Genomic DNA, 20,325 nt, shown 5'->3' on the forward strand with positions numbered 1-20,325 from the left:
ATAAGGCAGTGTACCATATCATCATCAGAAATATGCTGTTATCTGTACTGTACAAACAAGGACTTCATAAGCTGCAAACAAGAACATCTGTGTCATGATGACTTTGCACAGCCAAGTTGATTAACTCATTAAAATTCAGCTCCTACGGTCTGTGTTTCCCAATAAATGAATAATCCCTTGAAGGCTTTCAACAAAAACTTTGATGTCCAAAGCAATTGGCAATTGGTGCACTGTACACTGGAACACAACTAGTTAGTTGTTCCTTTTTTTGTGCATGAAACGATTCCAGTTATTGACTTTGAAACAAAATAATTCATAACAATATGCACAAGAATACTACATGTGTATTAACTCAAAGATCATTTGCTTTCAGATAGTATTTTTACTACTGTAATTTTTTTTTTCTTGAAGGAACCCAGATTGCTACAGCAGCCCACAATACCATTGGCATTTAATGATGACAATGCAATCTTTCAAAATATAACCCTATAGCTTCAACAGGTGACAAATTGATCATGTCTAGTTGTATCTTTTCACTGAGATTATACTAAGTATTTTATGCAATATTCAACTACTCTTGGAAATGTCTTGCACTCCTACTAACTAAAGTGATTATGATTTTTTTTTTTTGTTACCATGAATATATCTCAGCTTATTATTTGCTGAACTGTGAGCTACAAAGTTGGAATGATTCTTTAGAAAGTCTAAGTCTTCTGCTGACCACCCCCCCCCCCCCGTCACAAGCATACTAGCTTGTGTCTGATCACCGCAGATGAACTAAGGGGAAGAGAAAATGACGTATACTGTGAACAAATGTGCAGATTTTACTTGAAATGCATGCAGTGGCAAAAAAAGGAAAAAAAAAAAAAAAAATTCAAGAGAAATCAACATGACTTGCTATAATTTTTTCTTCAACAACCTTGTGTTTAACCTTGACTTGTAATGCTATCTTTGGAGCAGCATCATGCGCTTGGAAGGATAAGACTATGCAGAGCAAATGTTTTCAATAGTCTCTTCGACAGGGACACACACATAAAATAAGTCAGATGCCTGCAGTCCAGGACGCAGGAGAAACAGACTTGTTAATGTTTTAAGAATAATCAGTTTCTTGTTTTTTTCAAACTGATGCAAAGGTAGTTTTCTTGGTGGTGAAAATATCCATTGCTGCTGAGATGCTGTGGAGAACAGAGATGGACATTTTCACATCGATCTCGGACTCGTCTCCAGTTATTGCTGATTTAGTCTAAAGATTTCTTCAGTTGCCAACACTCCTCTTACTGTGTTGAGGGGAAACCAAATCTCAAACTAAAACACACAAATGAAAAAGAAAATACTTGGCAACTCAGGGTCATTGGAAAGCTGCTCAAGCAAAATTTGTTGATGTAACTGAGGGACGAAAAAAAAACATCTGATTTAAACTGGAAAATTCCCATTTTTTCATAGGTTTCTTTCTTTCACAGTGACCCATTTTCATGCCTAAACCATTTCCTGGAGAGTGTTAGGTGCTCAATGTCAGCGCCTCTGTCTTGGGTTGTCAGGAGGATTGCATGAGGCCAGTGAGGCGTTTAGATGTCAATGACTTCCCCTGTGGAAGAGAAACAGGAGAAAAGAGCAAAAACAAATAGTAAGTTCTTGTTGGATATTTTTAATAAATAACAAAAATATAAAATAATAAAAACACACTGCAGAGTGTCTTGAAGAGGGTAATGACAGAGGAAAGACAACAATGTACAGAAGCCATAGCAAGATTTTACCTTAAAAACAATGACATGATTGGTTGCTATGGGTTATTGTGGTTTGGACATTGTTCTTTACTGCATTAAAAAACTTGTCTGATAAAAAAAAAATGTATTGTTAATGATTATCAATAATCTGTTGTACTCATATGCTGCTAATATTGGGCTGTAAACCAGAAATATGATACACCTGACGAACTTTGTTCATCATTGCAGATGATGAAGACCATAATCCTATGAACACAACAATCAGCAAGCTTTGAAAACAGTTACTGGTCAAGCATTATGCCAAGAAACACATTATCATACCTAAAACTGGCAAAGTATAATTGTACACATTACATTAAATTTGTGTGCAGTAGCCCATGCTCCCTTCCACACTATATGCCAATGTGTGACAAAAAGTAACAGTAAATTTTGTGATATTTCCTCAAAGTTACCAGCATTCACCTACCATTCTTGCATGCCCAGTTTACAGCATCTCTAAAGTCTACTACCTTGTCTATATTCCTCCACAGCAATATCATATGGCTTTGCTCTCCCCCCATAAAATATCAGACAACGGTTCTATTTCCAGAGCACATTTGAACTAATCAATGCTCCTCAGCCAAGAATAAATCCGTTTTTACCTAGAGCATATAGGTACAGACAAAGCTACAAGAACCTACAATGGAAACCCTACTCAGGGTTTCATATACACAGACACACTTGTACACAATTCTCCATAATTGTGATTATGTTTTATATTTGTTCTTAAAGCCTTGAGGAAAGTCGAGTGGTTTGGCTCTCATTAAAATATATAATTAAAAAACCTGACTGAGGCGCCACCTCTATGATTAATTCATACCAATAATCATAGTAATGGTACATGGGAGGCAGCTCAACACTATATTTATGCAAAAATCAACTTTATTTATATCAAAAGGAAATATATTACAAAACATACTAACCACACAATTAAAAATAATTGGCCAAATATATATAAAAGAAAAAAAAACTGCAGTTGCAAGAAAAGGCACCCCTCAAAAAACCTAATATGTGTTCAATGTAGACTAAACGTCTGCTTAAAAAAGTCCATATATCCAAAATAGTATATGCAGTCCCACATAAAAATGAGGCTTCCACCAGACCACTTGTTACATATGACCATGATCTTCCATAGTATCTACAACTTTAGAGAAAGGTTCGGCAAATCCTAGACTTCAGCCTCAATGGAACTCCATAAGCTTATCATGCATATATAAATGAACTGTACTGAAGAACTCCACAAAAAGTATAAGTAGTTCCATGAATGTGTTTAATTCCGCGTTTAGATAATATAAATGTGGCTGCTGCCTACCCCAAAAACTCCACTAAGACCCCTTTCACACTGAGGAGCTTTTTAGGTGCTTTCAGTCTAAAAAAAGCGCATGAAAAGCTCACAAAAACCTATATTCACTAAAATCAATGAATGCTTTCACACTTGGGCAGTGCACTGGCAGGGTGGTGAAAAATGCCCCTCTCCATTGAAATGAATGGAAAGCACTTTAAATGTGCCTGAAAAACTCCTCAAAAGCACCTGAGAAGCTCTTCAAAAGCGCCTGAAAAGCTCTTCAAAAGTGCTCAGTGTTTTACTGGCAGTTTACAAGTGCCCCAGTGTGAAAGGGGTCTAAGTAAAGTGATTAAAAAAATAGAAATAAGGGAGAGTAAATGGCGCTGCCAATCTCTAAGATGTGTATATGGCCCCGATGGTGTCAAATCAGAATCCTAATGATTGCTCATTAGCATATATCTTCATCAACTTTCAGTAAGTGTAATATATAAACAGTGCTATTAAAAATGCAATATGCTAATATGTGCAAAAAATCCAAAGGTGACCATAAATTAATTCCAACAAATTATTCATAACGTAAAAAAAATATATATCTAAAATAATAGTCCAAATAACCGCAGCAGAGACTGACAAAATAAATAAATATATATAAATATATATATATATATATATATATATATATATATATATATATATATATATATATATATATATATATATATATTGTCCTTATGTTGTGATTTTCCAAAGTGACTTATGCAAAAAAATCAATAACAGAATTCCACTTGTGCTCCCCCCTCTGTTTCAAACTCACCAAAAAACACTTAGACTGCATGTAAGCAGAGTATCCTCTGGTATATTCACAATTTTTGCATAGATGCTGTTATTGATTTTTTTGCACAAGTCACTTTGGAAAATCACAACATAAGGACAATATATATACAGTATCTCACAAAAGTGAGTACACCCCTCACATTTTTGTAAATATTTTATTATATCTTTTCATGTGACAACACTGAAGAAATGACACTGCTACAATGTAAAGTTGTGGATGTACAGCTTGTATAACAGTGTAACTTTGCTGTCCCCTCAAAATAACAACACACAGCCATTAATGTCTAAACAGCTGGCAAAAAAGTGAGTATTCCCCTAAGTAAAAAAATTTAAAATTGGGTCTACATAGCCATTTTCGCTCCCCGGTGTCATGTGACCTGTTAGTGTTACAGGGTATTGAGTGTGAATGGGGAGCACTCTCACTCTCTCATACTGGTCACTGGAAGTCCAACATGGCACCTCATGGCAAAGAATTCTCTAAGGATCTAAAACAAAGAGATGCTGCTCTACATAAAGATGGTCTAGGCTATAAGAAAATTGCCAAGACCCTGAAACTGAGCTGCAGCATGGTGGCCAAGACCATACAGTGGTTTAACAGGACAGGTTCCACTCAGAACAGTTCTCGCCATGGTCGACCAAAGAAGTTGAGTGCACGTGCTCAGCATCATATCCAGAGGTTGTCTTTGGGAAAAAAACATATGAGTGCTGCCAGAATTCCTGCAGAGGTTGAAGGGGTGGGGGGGTCACTCTGTCAGTGCTCAGCTCATACACCGCACACTGTATCAAATTGGTCTGCATGGCTGTTGTCCCAGAAGGAAGCCTCTTCTAAAGATGATGCACAAGAAAGCCTGCAAACATTTTGCTGAAGACAAGCAGACTAAGGACATGGATTACTGGAACCATGTCCTGTGGTCTGATGAGACCAAGATAAACGTATTTGGTTCAGATGGTGTCAGGCGTGTGTGGTGGCAACCAGGTGAGGAGCACAAAGACAAGTGTGTCTTGTCTAAAGTCAAGCATGGTGGTGGGAGTGTCATGATCTGGGGCTCCATGAGTGCTGCCAGCACTGGGGAGGTACAGTTCATTGAGGGAATCACGAATGCCAACATGTACTGTGACATACTGAAGCAAAGCATGATCCCCTGCCTTCAGAGACTGGGATGCAGGGCAGTATTCCAACATGATAACGACCCCAAACACACCTCCAAGATGACCACTGCCTTGTAAAGAAGCTGAGGGTAAAGGTGATGGACTGGCCAAGCATGTCTCCAGACCTACACTCTATTGAGCATCTGTGGGGCATCCTCAAATGGAAGGTGGTGGAGTGCAAGGTCTCTAACAACCACCAGCTCCGTGATGTCTTCATGAAGTAGTGGAAGAGGACTTCAGTGGCAACCTGTGCAGCTCTGGTGAATTCCATGCCCAAGAGGGTCAAGACAGTGCTGGAAAATAATGGTGGCCACACAAAATATTGACACTTTGGGCCCAATTTGGACATTTTCACTTAGGGGTTTACTCACTTTTGTTGCCAGCGGTTTAGACATTAATGGCTGTGTGTTGAGTTATTCTGAGGGGACAGCAAATTTACACTGTTATACAAGCTGTGCACTCATTATTTTACATTGTAGCAAAGTGTCATTTCTTCAGTGTTGTGACATGAAAAGGTATAATAAAATATTTACAAAAATGAGATGGGTGTACTCACTTTTGTGAGATACTGTATATATATTGTCCTTATGTTGTGATTTTCTAAAGTGACTTGTGCAAAAAAATCAATAATAGCTTCTATGAAAAAATTGCGAGGGGAGTACTCACTTTTGTGAAACACTGTATATATATTTTGTCAGTCAGTATATTTTTTTTACATTATGAATTATTCGGTGGAATTAATTGATGCTCACCTTTGGATTTTTTTGCACATATTAGCATATTGCATTTTTTTTAGCACCGTTTATGTATTACACTTGATGACATTTGATAAAGGTATATGCTAATGAACAATCATTAGGATTCTGATTTGACACCATTGGGGCCATACACACATCTTAGATTGGCAGTGCCATTTACCCTCCCTTATTTCTATATGTAATTCCATGTATTAATAAGTATTGTAGCATAAATCCTCCATATGCACGAAAAATGGATCTATTGCATTATCCATGGGTAGTGTGTATAGCTCCACATAGAGATGAGTAAGCTTTCACCAGACCACATAATGTGTTTGGCCTTAGTACTCCATAATATATTTAATTTTGAAGAAGGGTACCAAAAGTCCCAGGCATCAGCCTCAATAGAACACCATGATCACAAAGGGGTTTATTTACTAAATGCAAATCCACTGTGCACTGCAAGTGCACTTAGAAGTGCAGTCGCTGTAGATCTGAGGTAGACATGCAAGGAAAATAAAAAACAGCATTTTTGCTTGCACATGATTGGACGATAGAAATCAGTAGAGCGTCCCCTCTTTTTAGATCTTCCCTTCAGATCTACAGTGACTGCACTTCAAAGTGCACTTGTAGTGCATATTGTATTTGCCTTTAGTAAATAAACCCCATAGACTCTGTATGCATGTATGAGTACATTTGTCCTGGAAGACTTCACAGGAAGCATATGTGAATCCATGCACTTATATGTATTATACCCTAAAAAATCATTGGAAAACAGTGCTGTCCAAAAAATACTTGAATAATCAAAAAAACCTGTGCCAGTGAGACAAGATTTAAAATAATAGTAATAATACTATTAATCATAAATTCTTGCCGCAACACAATATGAGATACCCACAATACACAATAATCCAAAAGTAAAGCTGCGCTAGAACTTATAAAATACCAGAATAATAATATGACATAATATATCCTATTTTTAAAAACAAAAAAATAATAATGTGACTGCAAATAGTGCAAAAATTAATCTAAAATTAATTTAAATACACATGAACAGTCCAAAAAAGAGGGAGAGAGACAAGGAGATTAATTTCAGTCCATTAAAGTGACTCCGTAAAACTTCATATGTATAATGGTTGGTAAATACTTCCTAATAAGAAACCGCCACCCTCACATCAGGGGTCACTGTACATACCAAGCATACATGGTGTAGAATAAATTCATGATTGCACATAACAGAGACACCAGCTGGCCCATAACATATATATGGTGAAAATAAAACTTAGCCATCCACTCCAGGCATGATTGGTCCGGCTTCACATAAGGGACTTGTATTCCAATATGTCCATATAAAGTCTTCCTGGTCTGATCGTTAAAGGAAACTTAGAGGAAAAACCTCTCTAGGGTGCTGGGGTTGCACTGGGGTTGAAATAAAACCTGACCGGTTTCGCCAGTCACACCAGCTGCATCAGAGGTATATTTGACATAAACTTCCTTAGCTGTCTTTATTATACCTATATTTAAACTTAAAATGGCCACCATTGGCACCAAAACAGCATGAAGTTACAACGCACATGGCATCATAGGGTCATCACACACACTGTGCATGCACGGAAAACCATACTGTGGCCATAATATACATACAAATGCAAAGACTCACAGGAAGTGTACACAACCCAAAATGAAAAAAAAAAGCAACCTACATAAATTTAAAATCATAGTAGTAAGAATAATTTGTTGCGTAAATATTAATATTCGTTACAACTTTACAAATGCCTCATACACTGTAAAATGATACATATACAGCTGCTCCTGCTCCGCTCAGACTTACGGCCAATTTTTGTTATTTATATTTTTGTGTACTGTAGTTATGCAAATGAAATCAACATTATTGAGTTGCAGTTTTGTGTTTATACTTTTTTTTTTTTTTAGAGTATAGCACAGTAGTTAAGAATGCTTAAAATATTGATTATTTGTGGCAACCCATTTAACGACCAATTTGTTTAACAACATGGTTGCTAGAACGGAACTTGGTCATTAAGTGAGGAGAGCCTTTATATGAATTTACTATATATAAAAGTGCAAAGTGCTACATGTGCAGAAAACCATAAATCTTGAGTGAATTCTTCACAAATTCTTGTAATGTTCACCAAACAAAAGTGTTCTCTACCACAAGTACTAAATTAACTCACCAGAGGCCAATGCTGGTAAAATTATAAATGGCACTCTGCAGTTCATTACTCAGAGAGTGTTATGCTCAAAAGCTGGTTTATAATTTTACCAACATCAGGCGCTGGTGAGTTCATGTAGTACTTATGGTGGTGGAGAGCACTTTTTGTTTGGTGAACATTATATGAATTTGTGAATTCACTCAAGATTTCAGTATTTTTGGGTTTGATGCCACTTGGGACATTTATGAACTTTATTGCATGAAGTTTTTTCATAGTAATTATATCATATATATACAGTGCCTTGCGAAAGTATTCGGCCCCCTTGAACTTTTCAACCTTTTGCCACATTTCAGGCTTCAAACATAAAGATATAAAATTTTAATTTTTTGTGAAGAATCACCAACAAGTGGGACACAATTGTGAAGTGGAACGAAATCTATTGGATAATTTAAACTTTTTTAGCAAATAAAAAACTGAAAAGTGGTGCGTGCAAAATTATTCGGCCCCTTTACTTTCAGTGCAGCAAACTCACTCCAGAAGTTCATTGAGGATCTCTGAATGGTCCAATGTTGTCTTAAATGACTGATGGTTATAAATAGAATCCACCTGTGTGTAATCAAGTCTCTGTATAAATGCACCTGCTCTGTGATAGTCTCAGGGTTCTGTTGAAAGCGCAGAGAGCATCATGAAGACCAAGGAACACACCAGGCAGGTCCGTAATACTGTTGTGGAGAAGTTTAAAGCCGGATTTGGATACAAAAAGATTTCCCAAGCTTTAAACATCCCAAGGAGCACTGTGCAAGCGATCATTTTGAAATGGAAGGAGTATCAGACCACTGCAAATCTACCAAGACCTGGCCGTCCCTCTAAACTTTCAGCTCAGACAAGGAGAAGACTGATCAAAGATGCAGCCAAGAGACCCATGAACACTCTGGATGAACTGCAGAGAACTACAGCTGAGGTGGGAGAGTCTGTCCATAGGACAACAATCAGTCGTACACTGCACAAATCTGGCCTTTATGGAAGAGTGGCAAGAAGAAAGCCATTTCTCAAAGATATCCATAAAAAGTCTTGTCTAAAGTTTGCCACAAGCCACCTGGGAGACACACCAAACATGTGGAAGAAGGTGCTCTGGTCAGATGAAACCAAAATCAAACTTTTTGCCCACAATGCAAAACGATATGTTTGGCGTAAAAGCAACACAGCTCCTCACCCTCAACACACCATCCCCACTGTCAAACATGGTGGTGGCAGCATCATGGTTTGGGCCTGCTTTTCTTCAGCAGGGACAGGGAAGATGGTTAAAATTGAGAGGAAGATGGATGCAGCCAAATACAGGACCATTCTTGATGAAAACCTGTTGGAGTCTGCAAAAGACCTGAAACTGGGACGGAGATTTATCTTCCAACAAGACAATGATCCCAAACATACAGCAAAATCTACAAAGGAATGGTTCACAAATAAACATATCCAGGTGTTAGAATGGCCAAGTCAAAGTCCAGACCTGAATCCAATCGAGAATCTGTGGAAAGAGCTGAAAACTGCTGTTCACAAATGCTCTCCATCCAACCTCACTGAGCTCGAGCTGTTTTGCAAGGAAGAATGGGCAAGAATTTCAGTCTCTCGATGTGCAAAACTGATAGAGACATACCCCAAGCGACTTGCAGCTGTAATCGCAGCAAAAGGTGGCTCTACAAAGTATTAACGCAAGGGGGCCGAATAATTTTGCACGCCCCACTTTTCATTTTTTAATTAGTTAAAAAAGTTTCAAAAATCCAATAGATTTCGTTCCACTTCACAATTGTGTCCCACTTGTTGGTGATTCTTCACAAAAAATAAAAATTTTATATCTTTATGTTTGAAGCCTGAAATGTGGCAAAAGGTTGAAAAGTTCAAGGGGGCCGAATACTTTCGCAAGGCACTGTATATATATATATATATATATATATATATATATATATTATATATATATATTTATATATATTATGCATGAACTTTGCACATTTATTTAAATGGTTATATTTTATTTATGTTTTTATGAGCATAATTTTGTATTTTGCACATTGCACGTAGCATTTTATTGCATATACAGTGCTCAGCATAAATAAGTACACCCCTTTTGAAAATTAAGATTTTAATCAATATCTCAATGAACACAATAACAATTTCTAGAATTTAGGATTTTTATATCTTATAGAACATTTATTTGGCTCATTACATGAAAGTAAGGTTAATAATATATTTACTCAAAATAGTTGATGTAAAAATGAATACACCCCACAAAAAAAACTACTACATGTAGTATTTTGTATGACCTCCATGATTTGTAAGGACAGCACCAAGTCTTCTAGGGTTCATATCAGGAGATATACTTGGCGACTGAATCACTTTAACCCCGTTCTTCTTCAGAAATTTAACAGTGGCCTTAGATGTTTGTTTTAGATCATTGTCATGTTGGAAAAGTACATGATGACCAAGGACACGGAGTGATGATAGCATCTTCTCTTTCAATATAGAGCAGTGCATCCGTGAATTCATGATACCATCAATGAAATGCAGCTCCTCGACATCAGCAGCACTAATGCAGCCCCACAGAAGGACACTGCCACCACCTGTAGGCTCCATGCATTTTTCTTTGTACTCCTCACCTTTGCGACACCACAGCCATCAGTTCCAAAAACATTTATCTTGGTCTCATCACTCCAGAGTACAGAGTCCCAGTAGTCTTCTTCTTTTTCAGCATGGGCCCTGGCAAATACTAGGCAGGCTTTTTTGTGCACAGGCTTTAGGAGAGTCTTCCTTCGTGGACGAAACCCATGCATGCCATTCCTCTGCAGTGTACACAGTATAGTGTCACGGAAAACAATCACCCTAGTTTGGCTTTCTACTTCTTTAGCTAACTACAGTGAACTCACATGGCGATTTTCTTCAACACTTCTCATCAAAAGACGCTCCTGTCCAAGTGTGAACTTCCGTGGATGACCTGGACATCTCTGTGGATGGTTGCAGTTCCACCTTTGTTTAATTTTTGGATCCCTTTTCTACAGTATTCTGACTGATAAGTAAAGCTTTGATGATCTTCTTGTAGCCTTCACCTTTCTTGTGTAAAGAAATTATTTTCTTTCTCAGGCCTTGTGATATTTCTCTTCCATGTGGTGCCATTGCTGACTGCATGAAATGGATAGGGGTTTTCTTCAAGTAACGCCCTTTTAAAATATGCTGTCTGCTGGACACCTGTAGTTGAATTCTTGTTAATCAGTAGCTGTGCTACTTTTATTGGGGTGTATTCATATTTGCAACATGGTCTTGAATGAATTTGTTGGAAAAATACTTTTGTGTGCAAATTAACAAATCTTGGCTGCAAGCCATGGCCCCAATTTCTGGGAGTATGTTCCATAGAAAATGTTGTTTCAGAAAGGAAAGTTAAGGTTTTCTGAGCACTGTATGCATGTATATATATAATTATAATATAATTTACAGTGTATGAGCACAGATTTCAGTTTAATGGTGATAGCATTGTTCATTTGGTTATATTTTTATTGGTTTGATGGTTTACATCAAAACTGGATAGCAGCTGCCCCTTTCAGAGTTTTTATTGTATTTTTCTGTTGCGCAGCTCTGTATATTCCCTTTGTACCTCTTTAAATAAGTTTTTATTGCACTATGCAATAATAAAATCACACATAGCAGAATTTTTGCCTAGAAATGCTAAGCTGTGATAACTTACTTTTAAGGGGAATGTGTATTTGTTTTGTATATATATATTGTTTATTTATGACGATAAGTACTAAAAAACAAGATTTTTTTTTCTTTTTAAACAAAGAATTATAAAATTTAGCATATTTAAATTTTGCAGTATATATCTAAATATTGCATATTTACCTATATTTTTTATTTCCAGGAGTGTGTTACATATAGCGTGCAGAATTCAGGACTGTTCTAGTACAGGGTGCAGAGTTCAGGTACACTACAGAATGATAAAAATAAAAGTACAGGGGAAAGGGACTCCCTGAAAAGAAAGTCATTGGAGAACCAAGCTGCTTATTAGGGGACTTTTTATTGCACAGTTAGTAATAAGAACACAAACGAGTCCAGGGTTTGGGTGCACTAAGGGCAGGGCAGAGACATGAGTGAGGTACATGCCTTGAGTATAACTTCCAACTCTCTAAATTAGGAATGAGAGACACCTATTAGCAAAAGTACACCATACCCCCTTAAAAGAGAATTGTACAAAAAACTATTGCTTAAACCCACTTTTTTACCACCACTATTCCTTTATATTGGCTTTTTGAACTTATAAATGCAGAAATGTAGATATTGGATGAAAGGTTTAGCATTGTAAAAATGGACAGCAAAAAGTCACAATATAAAAAGAGAGATCCAGAGTAAAAAAAAAGGATAAAGGTAATAGTGTGACTGCTTGTTTTCGGCTTCGGTGCCGCCATCTTTGTATATACTTACCTTTATCCTCTTTTTTACTCTGGATCCCTCTTTTTAGATTATGACTTTTTGCTGTCCATTTCTCAAGATGTGGACAAGTTCTTATGATCTTTAATTACCTCATGATGATTATCCTGATTCTTGGCCACAACGATGAACGCCCTTGTATAGTTTAATCCTTAGTTTATCACACATTTATTGTCCTCCTGCTGTTGTTCCGAATTTTGTAATCCCAGCGGTATTGTTGTGTTATCTATCCTCTTAACCACTTGCTGACAGGCGCACTGTGATGTACGTCGGCAGAATGGCACGGGCAGGCCAATGGGCGTACCTGTATGTCCCTTTAAACTTGCCGCCGTGCCATCGCGTGCGCGCAGCGGTGGGGACCTGCAAAACTCTGTAAAACTTCTTACACTCTACTATGAGCATCTATACTCTTATGAGTATATCTATTGAATTCCGTGGCAGTACTTGTAATGTCACTAGACATGTGCATGATGAAAAATGTGTTTTGTTTCATTTAGATTCGTTAATCTATTTATTTCGTTTTGGTAAATTTGGTTGATTTGTTAAATTCATATTCGGGAGTCGTGTTTAGAATTTGTATTCGGAATTCATTTTATGTATTTTATCAAAAATACCGATTTTTTTGATTTAAAGCAATAAATTTAGAATCGATCGAATAACATTTTTTGCTGTTTTTTATTTTCCTTGCATGTCCCCCTCAGATCTACAGCGATTGCACTTCCAAGTGCACTTTCAGTGCAAAGTGGATTTCCCTTAGTAAATAAACCCAATAGTCTTTGATTTCAGATTTTTTTTTACAGTTCTAATTCAAATGGAATTCGATGTAAATTCTATTTAAATTTCAATTCGAAATTCGGACAAATTTCCTTTAGTTATTCGGAGCATTCAGTTAACTTTATTTATACTGTAATTCGGGTATTTGGATATATATGAAATCTACGAATAACAAAAAATTTGTCTGAATATTTATTCAGAACGAAAGGAACTGAACCACACATGTCTAACTGTCACTAAAATCAAAGTTTCTACTATCTTTGACGGTGGAGGACACATAGTTACCGTAAGTGAAAAGGAGTACAGAAATGATGGTTTATAAAACTGCAGTTGAAATTTTAGGCAGTTTGCTCGTGAGTACATTTTGTGAAAATCATATGCAACCAAGTGTTCAACAAAATAACCAATTAGGTAAAAAGTGGATTTGCTGCCTATAGCTATAAATGACTATCTCCATGTTTCCTTTCCACTAGTTTGTATACACATATATACATCTATTATTATAAAGAGAGTAAAAACTTTAACCTTACTTGAGGTGTAAAAAAAAGTACAGTCTTTACATTCATAAATGGGTTGCAAATAGACAAATGCAACCCATGATTTTGGGCTAGATACTTATTTCACTCATGTACTGGCATCTTCTATTCATAATTGGAGGTGAGAGTCCAGAGAGAACAGTGGTGGCATGTGTGTTTTACTCATGAGCACATCTATAACTGGCATATTGGAAAGCCTTTATGTGCACTGAAGAAGTCACAGTTTCTTAATAGTGGATGTTTTAAAAAAGAGACTGATTCATATATATTGTTTTATAAGTTACTACTTTGTGTGTGTTTTATTATTACTATCACTATTAATGTGTCCAATAGATGATTCTGATACTTTATTGTTCAAAGCAATGTTATATATATATATATATATATATATATATATATATATATATATATATATTATACTATTAGTACACATAGTTTGTTGCACTTATCAGTTCCTTTCTTGTCATTTATGCACATATTGTTTTATTCACTTTTAAGTATTGTATAATATCTGTTTAGCAGAACAACACCCTTTTCTTTGTATTTACAAAAAAAAAAAAAAAACACTTTTTTAATGATCCATCTTCCGAGATACAATCTTAGACATTATTGACAGAGAACCTGATAAGCTGTGGATTAAATTGAAAGATTCCTCATGGCGCTGTTCAAAGTGGAGCTGAAAGTATATCCCTGTGTCCCAGAACATGGGGTGTAGGCTTGTCCTGACACCAATCCAGGGGGTTAGTAAATGTAAAGAGTAGGGATGAGCCAAACACCCCCTGGTTCGGTTCGCATCAGAATATGCGAACAGGCAAACAGTTTGAGCGAACATGCAGACCCTATTAAAGTCTATGGGGCATGAACATGAAAAATCTAAAGTGCTAATTTTAAAGGTTTATATGCAGATTATTAACATAAAAAGTGTATGGGGACCTGGGTACTGCCCCAGGGGACATGTATCAATGCAAAAAAAATGTTTTTCAGGAGCAGTGATTTTAATAATGCTTAAAGTGAAACAATAAAAATTAAATATTCCTTTAAATATCGTGCCTGGGGGGCTCTCCCTAGTCTGTCTGTAAAGTGGCACATCTGTGTGATGTGTAGAACAGTGCTGCAGCAAAATTGCATTTCTAAAGGAAAAATGTTATTTAAGCACTTCAATACAGGGCACTTTCGCCCCCTTCCTTCCCAGCCCAATTTTCAGCTTTCAGCGCTCTAGCGCTTTCAGTGACAATTGCGCAGTCATGCTACACTGTACCCAAATGAAATTTTTATCATTTTGTTCGCACAAATAGAGCTTTATTTTGGTGGTATTTATTCACGACTCAGTTTTTTATTTTTTGCGATATAAGCGCAAAAAAACGTAAATTTGGGAAAAAAAACAATATTTTCTTTTTTCTATTTTAAAAGAAATCCAATAAAATCAAATTTTGTCATAAATTTAAGCCAAAATGTATTCTGCTACATGTTTTGGTAAAAAAAATTCCGTTAAGTGTATAATAATTGGTTTGTGTGATCACGGACATATGTACGCAAATGATCATGTACATATGTGTGCAGGTGATCACGTACATATGTGTGCAGATAATCATTGGGACATGTGATTTTAGTGGGACATATGTGGGGGACATGCTTTTATTATTAGGGACATGTGTTTTTATTATTTGGGGACATGTATGTTTTGGGGACATGTGTGGGGACATTGTGTTTATACTGTGTGGTGTGTTTACTGTGTGGTGATTTGTGTGTACACTAGACTGGTGATCAGTGAGTAAAAAGCTGTAAAAAACAGCTCATACTCACTGATCATCAGCCGGCTGCAGCGATCTGCTCTCCTCTCCTCAGCGATGACTTCTGTGTGAGGAGAGGAGGAGCCGATTGCCTAGCAACCGGCTGTTTGTTTACATCACATGACGGCCGTGATTGGACACGGCCGTCATGTGATCAGGAGGGCCAATCACAGAGCCCTCCTGCCGATCTGAGATGTGCCGTGTTCGGGTGACACGGGCGCATCAGGGTTGCGCCGCTGCGCGGGCACGCGCGCGCGCAATCCCGCTCCTTCTGATGGACGTTCCTGAACGTCCTATCAGGAGTAGACGGCTCCCACCCGGCCGTATATGTGCATTGGCCGGGTGGGAAGTGGTTAAACTTGCTTGCGTCTATAATGTACAGTATTGCCAGCTCCTGGCAGTATAGATGAAAAAGCAATAAAAAAATAGCATGGGTTTCCCGCCTAGTCCATACCAGGCCCTTAGGGTCTGGCATAGATTTTAAGGGGAACTCCACGTCAAAATGTAAAAAATTGCCGTGTGGTCCCCCCCAAAATCCATACCAGACCCTTATCCGAGCAAGCAGCCTGGTAGGCCAGGAAAGGGGGGGTGAGTGAGCGCCCTCCTCCTCAACCATACCAGACTGCTTGCCCTCAACATAGGGAGGGTGCTTTGAGGCCCCCCAAAGCATCTTGTCCCCAAGGGCCTTGTCCCTGCAACCCTGGCCCATTGGTTGTGGGGGTCTGCGGGTGGGGGTTTTATCGGAATCTGGAAGCCCCCTTTAACAAGGGTGCCCTAGATTCCAGCCCCTCCTATGTGAATAGGTATGGGGTACATTGTACCCTACCCATTCACCAAAAAAGTGTCAAAAAGTGAAAAACCACAATAGACAGTTTTTGACAATTCGTTTATTAATGACGGCAATCACGATACCCAATGGACCTGAAAAATAGGAAAAAATACGAAAAAACTCTGCATCCATGGGAGGCCTCCTGGCGACTGCTGTCGTTTGGCTGTGACAGCTGTTATATAGGCAAGGGCGGGTCATCCACTGACGTAAGCGGATGACGTCACATTATGTCAGAAGGGGCGGGGTCACTTGGTTACATCATAGGGTGGCCCCGCCCTTGCCTATATAACAGCGGTCAGAGCCAAGGGAAAGCAGTCGGCGGGAGGCCTCCCATCAAGGTGGAGCTACTTTTTTTTCTTCTATTTGTCGGGACCCACCCACAGACCCCCACAGCCACCGAGCCAGGGTTGTGTGGACAAGGCCCTTGTCCCCATCAACATAGGGACAAGGTGCTTTGAGGTGGACCCCCTTCCTTCCGTCCTCCCCTTTCCTGGCCTGCCAGGCTGCTTGCTCAGATATAAGGGTCTGGTATGGATTCTGGGGGGCCCCTATGCCATTTTTTTTAATTTTGGCGTGGAGTTACACTTAAAATCTATGCTAGACCCAAAGGGCCTGGTATGGATTTTGGGGGGACCCCCATAACAGTTTAAAAAAAAATTGACACGGAGTTCCCCTTAAAATCTATACTAGACCCAAAGGGCCTGGTATGGATTTTGGGGGGACCCCATGCTGTTTTTTTTCTTAATTCTGTCATAGGGTTCCCCTTAACCACTTCAATACACTCACTAAACTGCCTGCACGCCACTAACCAACCTGCCTCTAGCTAACGTTCTCTCAACCTCCACGTTATTATAACACTATATACGGCTGCTGTGTAAGCAGCCTTACATCGTGTGGGGCGTGGACTTAGCTCCCTGAGACATAATTGGCTAAAGGCCAAAGCATGCAGGGCAGGTGCATGCTTTGGCCAATCAGCAGCTATCAATGCACTGCGATCTCAAATATGTTTGCCTCGAATGCCCCACTTATGTTCAAACGGGACAATCCCTAGTAAAGAGGAAAAGATTGCTGCTACTCCCAGTCAGCCCAGGTGAATAAACAATGAAGAGTGGCCACAACCTACATTTCTCCACCAAATCACACACCCTGATGCATTTCACCCCACCCACCGGCAGGGCGAAATGCATCAGGGTGTATGGCTTTGGCTCTTTATTGTTTATTCACCTTGGCTGGTTGGGAGCAGCAGCAGTCATTTCCTCTTTAAATTCAAAGTTATCATGCAAGAGATAAACAAAAGACAAAGAAACTGATGTGAAAGACAGAAGAGTACAAATTAAAAAAGAAAAGCTGCAGTCAAGAAAGATAACAATCTTGTAAAAAAAACAAAAACAAACTGAATTATATTATGCAGAGAGATGCCAAGAAAGATAAGGACCAATATTACAAATACATTTGAGCAGACATTGAAGATGAAAACAAAACTTGAAAAACAATGATCGCCTTTCAGAATATCCGCAAAATCAAAGTACATATGCTCCAGATTGTTGATAGGAAAATCATCACTGATGGAATTAAGATAAACCAAAGGATGGAATAGATAATTAAAAAACTTTTATAGAAAAGCCATAAATAACCTAGACACTTTTCTGAGAACTGACTAGTCCAATTGGTGCTAAGATCACCGTTGAAAAGGAAGGCCACAGGAATTGATAACGTTGCCATCAGAATCTCTGCAAGCAACTGAAGAAATATCAATGAAAATCCTAATGAACTTATGCCAACAAGTTTGGAAAAAACACTAAATGGCCAAAATAATGGAAGAGATTGGTTTATATTTCAATACCAAAGAAAAGAGATATGAAAGACTGCACAAATTCTCAAACAATTTTCCTCATATCACACCCCAGCAAGATTATGCTAAAGGTTATTTAAGATAGACTAAAACCTTACATTAAAAAAGAACTACTAGATGTACAAGTAACAAAGACCCGGATGGCTGCACACCCAATTTAAGATCTAGAAAATAGCCTTTATTGTAATACCACATGTAGAAACAACACAGATGTACAGACAGGGGAGAGAAGAGGTTAACGCATTTCACACTATAGCAGTGCTTTCTCAAAACCATCTGGATCTTTGTTACTTGAATGACTACAGTTGCGACTGGGCTTGTACCCCAGACTACACAGACCACATAGCCCGGGTGCAGACTCATCTTAGAGCAGCAATAGCATGTGTACAAGATGTACAAGCTAGATTTAAACAAAAAGGTGAGAAATTATTCCAGATGCACACGGGATAATCAGAAATGCCAGGGAGTATGAGAAGAAAGTCAAAATGTGCTCTACTGATTACAGCAAAGCCTTCCACAGTGTCGACCACGTAAAAATATGAAATGTTCTCAGAAATATGGGTGTAACTGAACATCTCATTATTCCTTTTGAAAGGCTCTTTAAGACTGTTTCAGAAGTCATGACAAAAAGTGGAAACACAGGTTGGCTCAAGATAGACAAAGATGTAGATAAGGCTGAATACACTAACCATACTTATTTAACATGTATGCTGAACATTAAATGAGAGAAACAGGGTTAGAAGAAGATGGCAAAGGTTTCAAAAATGGTGAAAGAAACATCAACAACCTTTGATTGTCTTTGATATCATCAAAAGTTTCATAAAGAAAGCTAAAAAATAGATTGAAAAGATGGGATTTCTAAATACCAAGAAAACCAAAGTTATGACAGCAGAAAAGAAAATTAACTTTAGAACTGATAAGGAAGACATAGAAATTGTAGATAGCTTTAGTCCTATTGAATCAATTATTAACAACAAAGGATCCAGCAGTCAAGAACTGTGACACAGACTGTTTTTTCCAAAAGCAAGAATAAAAGACCTAGGAACGAGCTGCATTGAAGTGTCTGTAAGTACAAAGATTACAGTCGTTGGAATTTTCGGTCACTTTCCATGGGTGTGAAAGACAGACAATGAAGAAACAAATCAGGAAATGCACTGATGCTTTTGAACTTTGGTGCTGATGAAGAATCCTAAAAATATTGTCAGTAGCAGTGGCGGCTGGTGTTTTTTTTTGGGAGCGTGGCAAACAACCCCAGGCCCAGGCACTTGTACAACTAGCGCTAACACCCCCCACTACCCACTATCTTTACCGTGGATGCAGGCGGTGAGAGCAGTGTGGCGGGCTCCGGTGTCCTCTCCTGACGTCCTCTCTACGGTGCATCTCCTCTCTGACCCTCCCAGCGCTAGGCATCCAATAGGAATGGCTAATCGGGAAACGGTTGCATACCTGCTTCCCGACTGGCCTGGGAGGAAGATCAGTGTTGCAACACACCTGGGTGGGCTCCGAACGCATCCTCTGGGACCCGAGACCACCTGATTTTGAAGCCTATTAGAGCCTTAGGCTCTAATCAGGAGCTTCAAAAAAAAACCTGGCCACTGTAATTCATGTGCCCGGTGACCCGAAAGGGTAGTAAGGAATAAAATGGAAAGGATAATGCGCTATATAAAGCACAGTGAGGTTAATTTACTAAATATAAATTAAATATACTGTATACTGCAAGTGCACTTTAAGTGCAGTTGCTCTAGATCTGAGGGGAAGCTCTGAAATGAGAGCAAGCTCTGCTGGTTTCTATCATCCAATCATGTACAAACAAAAATAATGTTTTTTATTTTCCTTGTGTGTGATTAAAGGGATTGTAAAGGCAGAAGGTTTTTCATCTTAATGCATTCTATGCATTAAGATAAAAAGCCTTCTGTGTGCAGCAGCCCCCCTCAGCCCCCCTAACACTTACCTGAGGTCTCTCTGTCCATCGATGTCCACGAGTGTCTCAGCCATCCGAGATTCTCCCTCCTGATTGGCTGAGACACAGCAGCGGTGCCATTGGCTGCCGCTGCTGTCAATTGAAGTCACCTAGCCAATCAGGGGAGAGAGGGGTGCAGGCATTCTTTCAGGACTTTAGAAGTACTAGGACATTAGGG

The 20,325-nt window shown here is 38.5% G+C and overlaps 1 protein-coding gene across 3 annotated transcripts in view; it reads right to left on the minus strand.

The window, feature by feature from the left end:
• Positions 1 to 324: 324 nt before the first annotated feature.
• The window catches only part of RGS6 (regulator of G protein signaling 6), a 796,961-nt gene continuing 776,960 nt past the window's right edge, over positions 325 to 20,325 (minus strand). For all 3 annotated transcript variants that reach the window (XM_077464598.1, XM_077464599.1, XM_077464600.1), the window contains one exon: positions 325 to 1,585. In XM_077464598.1, the coding sequence (XP_077320724.1) occupies positions 1,535 to 1,585 (51 nt within the window). In that variant the 3' untranslated portion in view covers positions 325 to 1,534. The remainder of the gene's footprint in view (positions 1,586 to 20,325) is intronic.

This window comes from Lithobates pipiens, unplaced genomic scaffold (genome assembly GCF_037356315.1).
Source record: "Lithobates pipiens isolate NorthernLeopardFrog02 unplaced genomic scaffold, aLitPip1_a1.2 Scaffold_30, whole genome shotgun sequence".
Classification (NCBI taxonomy): Eukaryota; Metazoa; Chordata; class Amphibia; order Anura; family Ranidae; genus Lithobates; species Lithobates pipiens.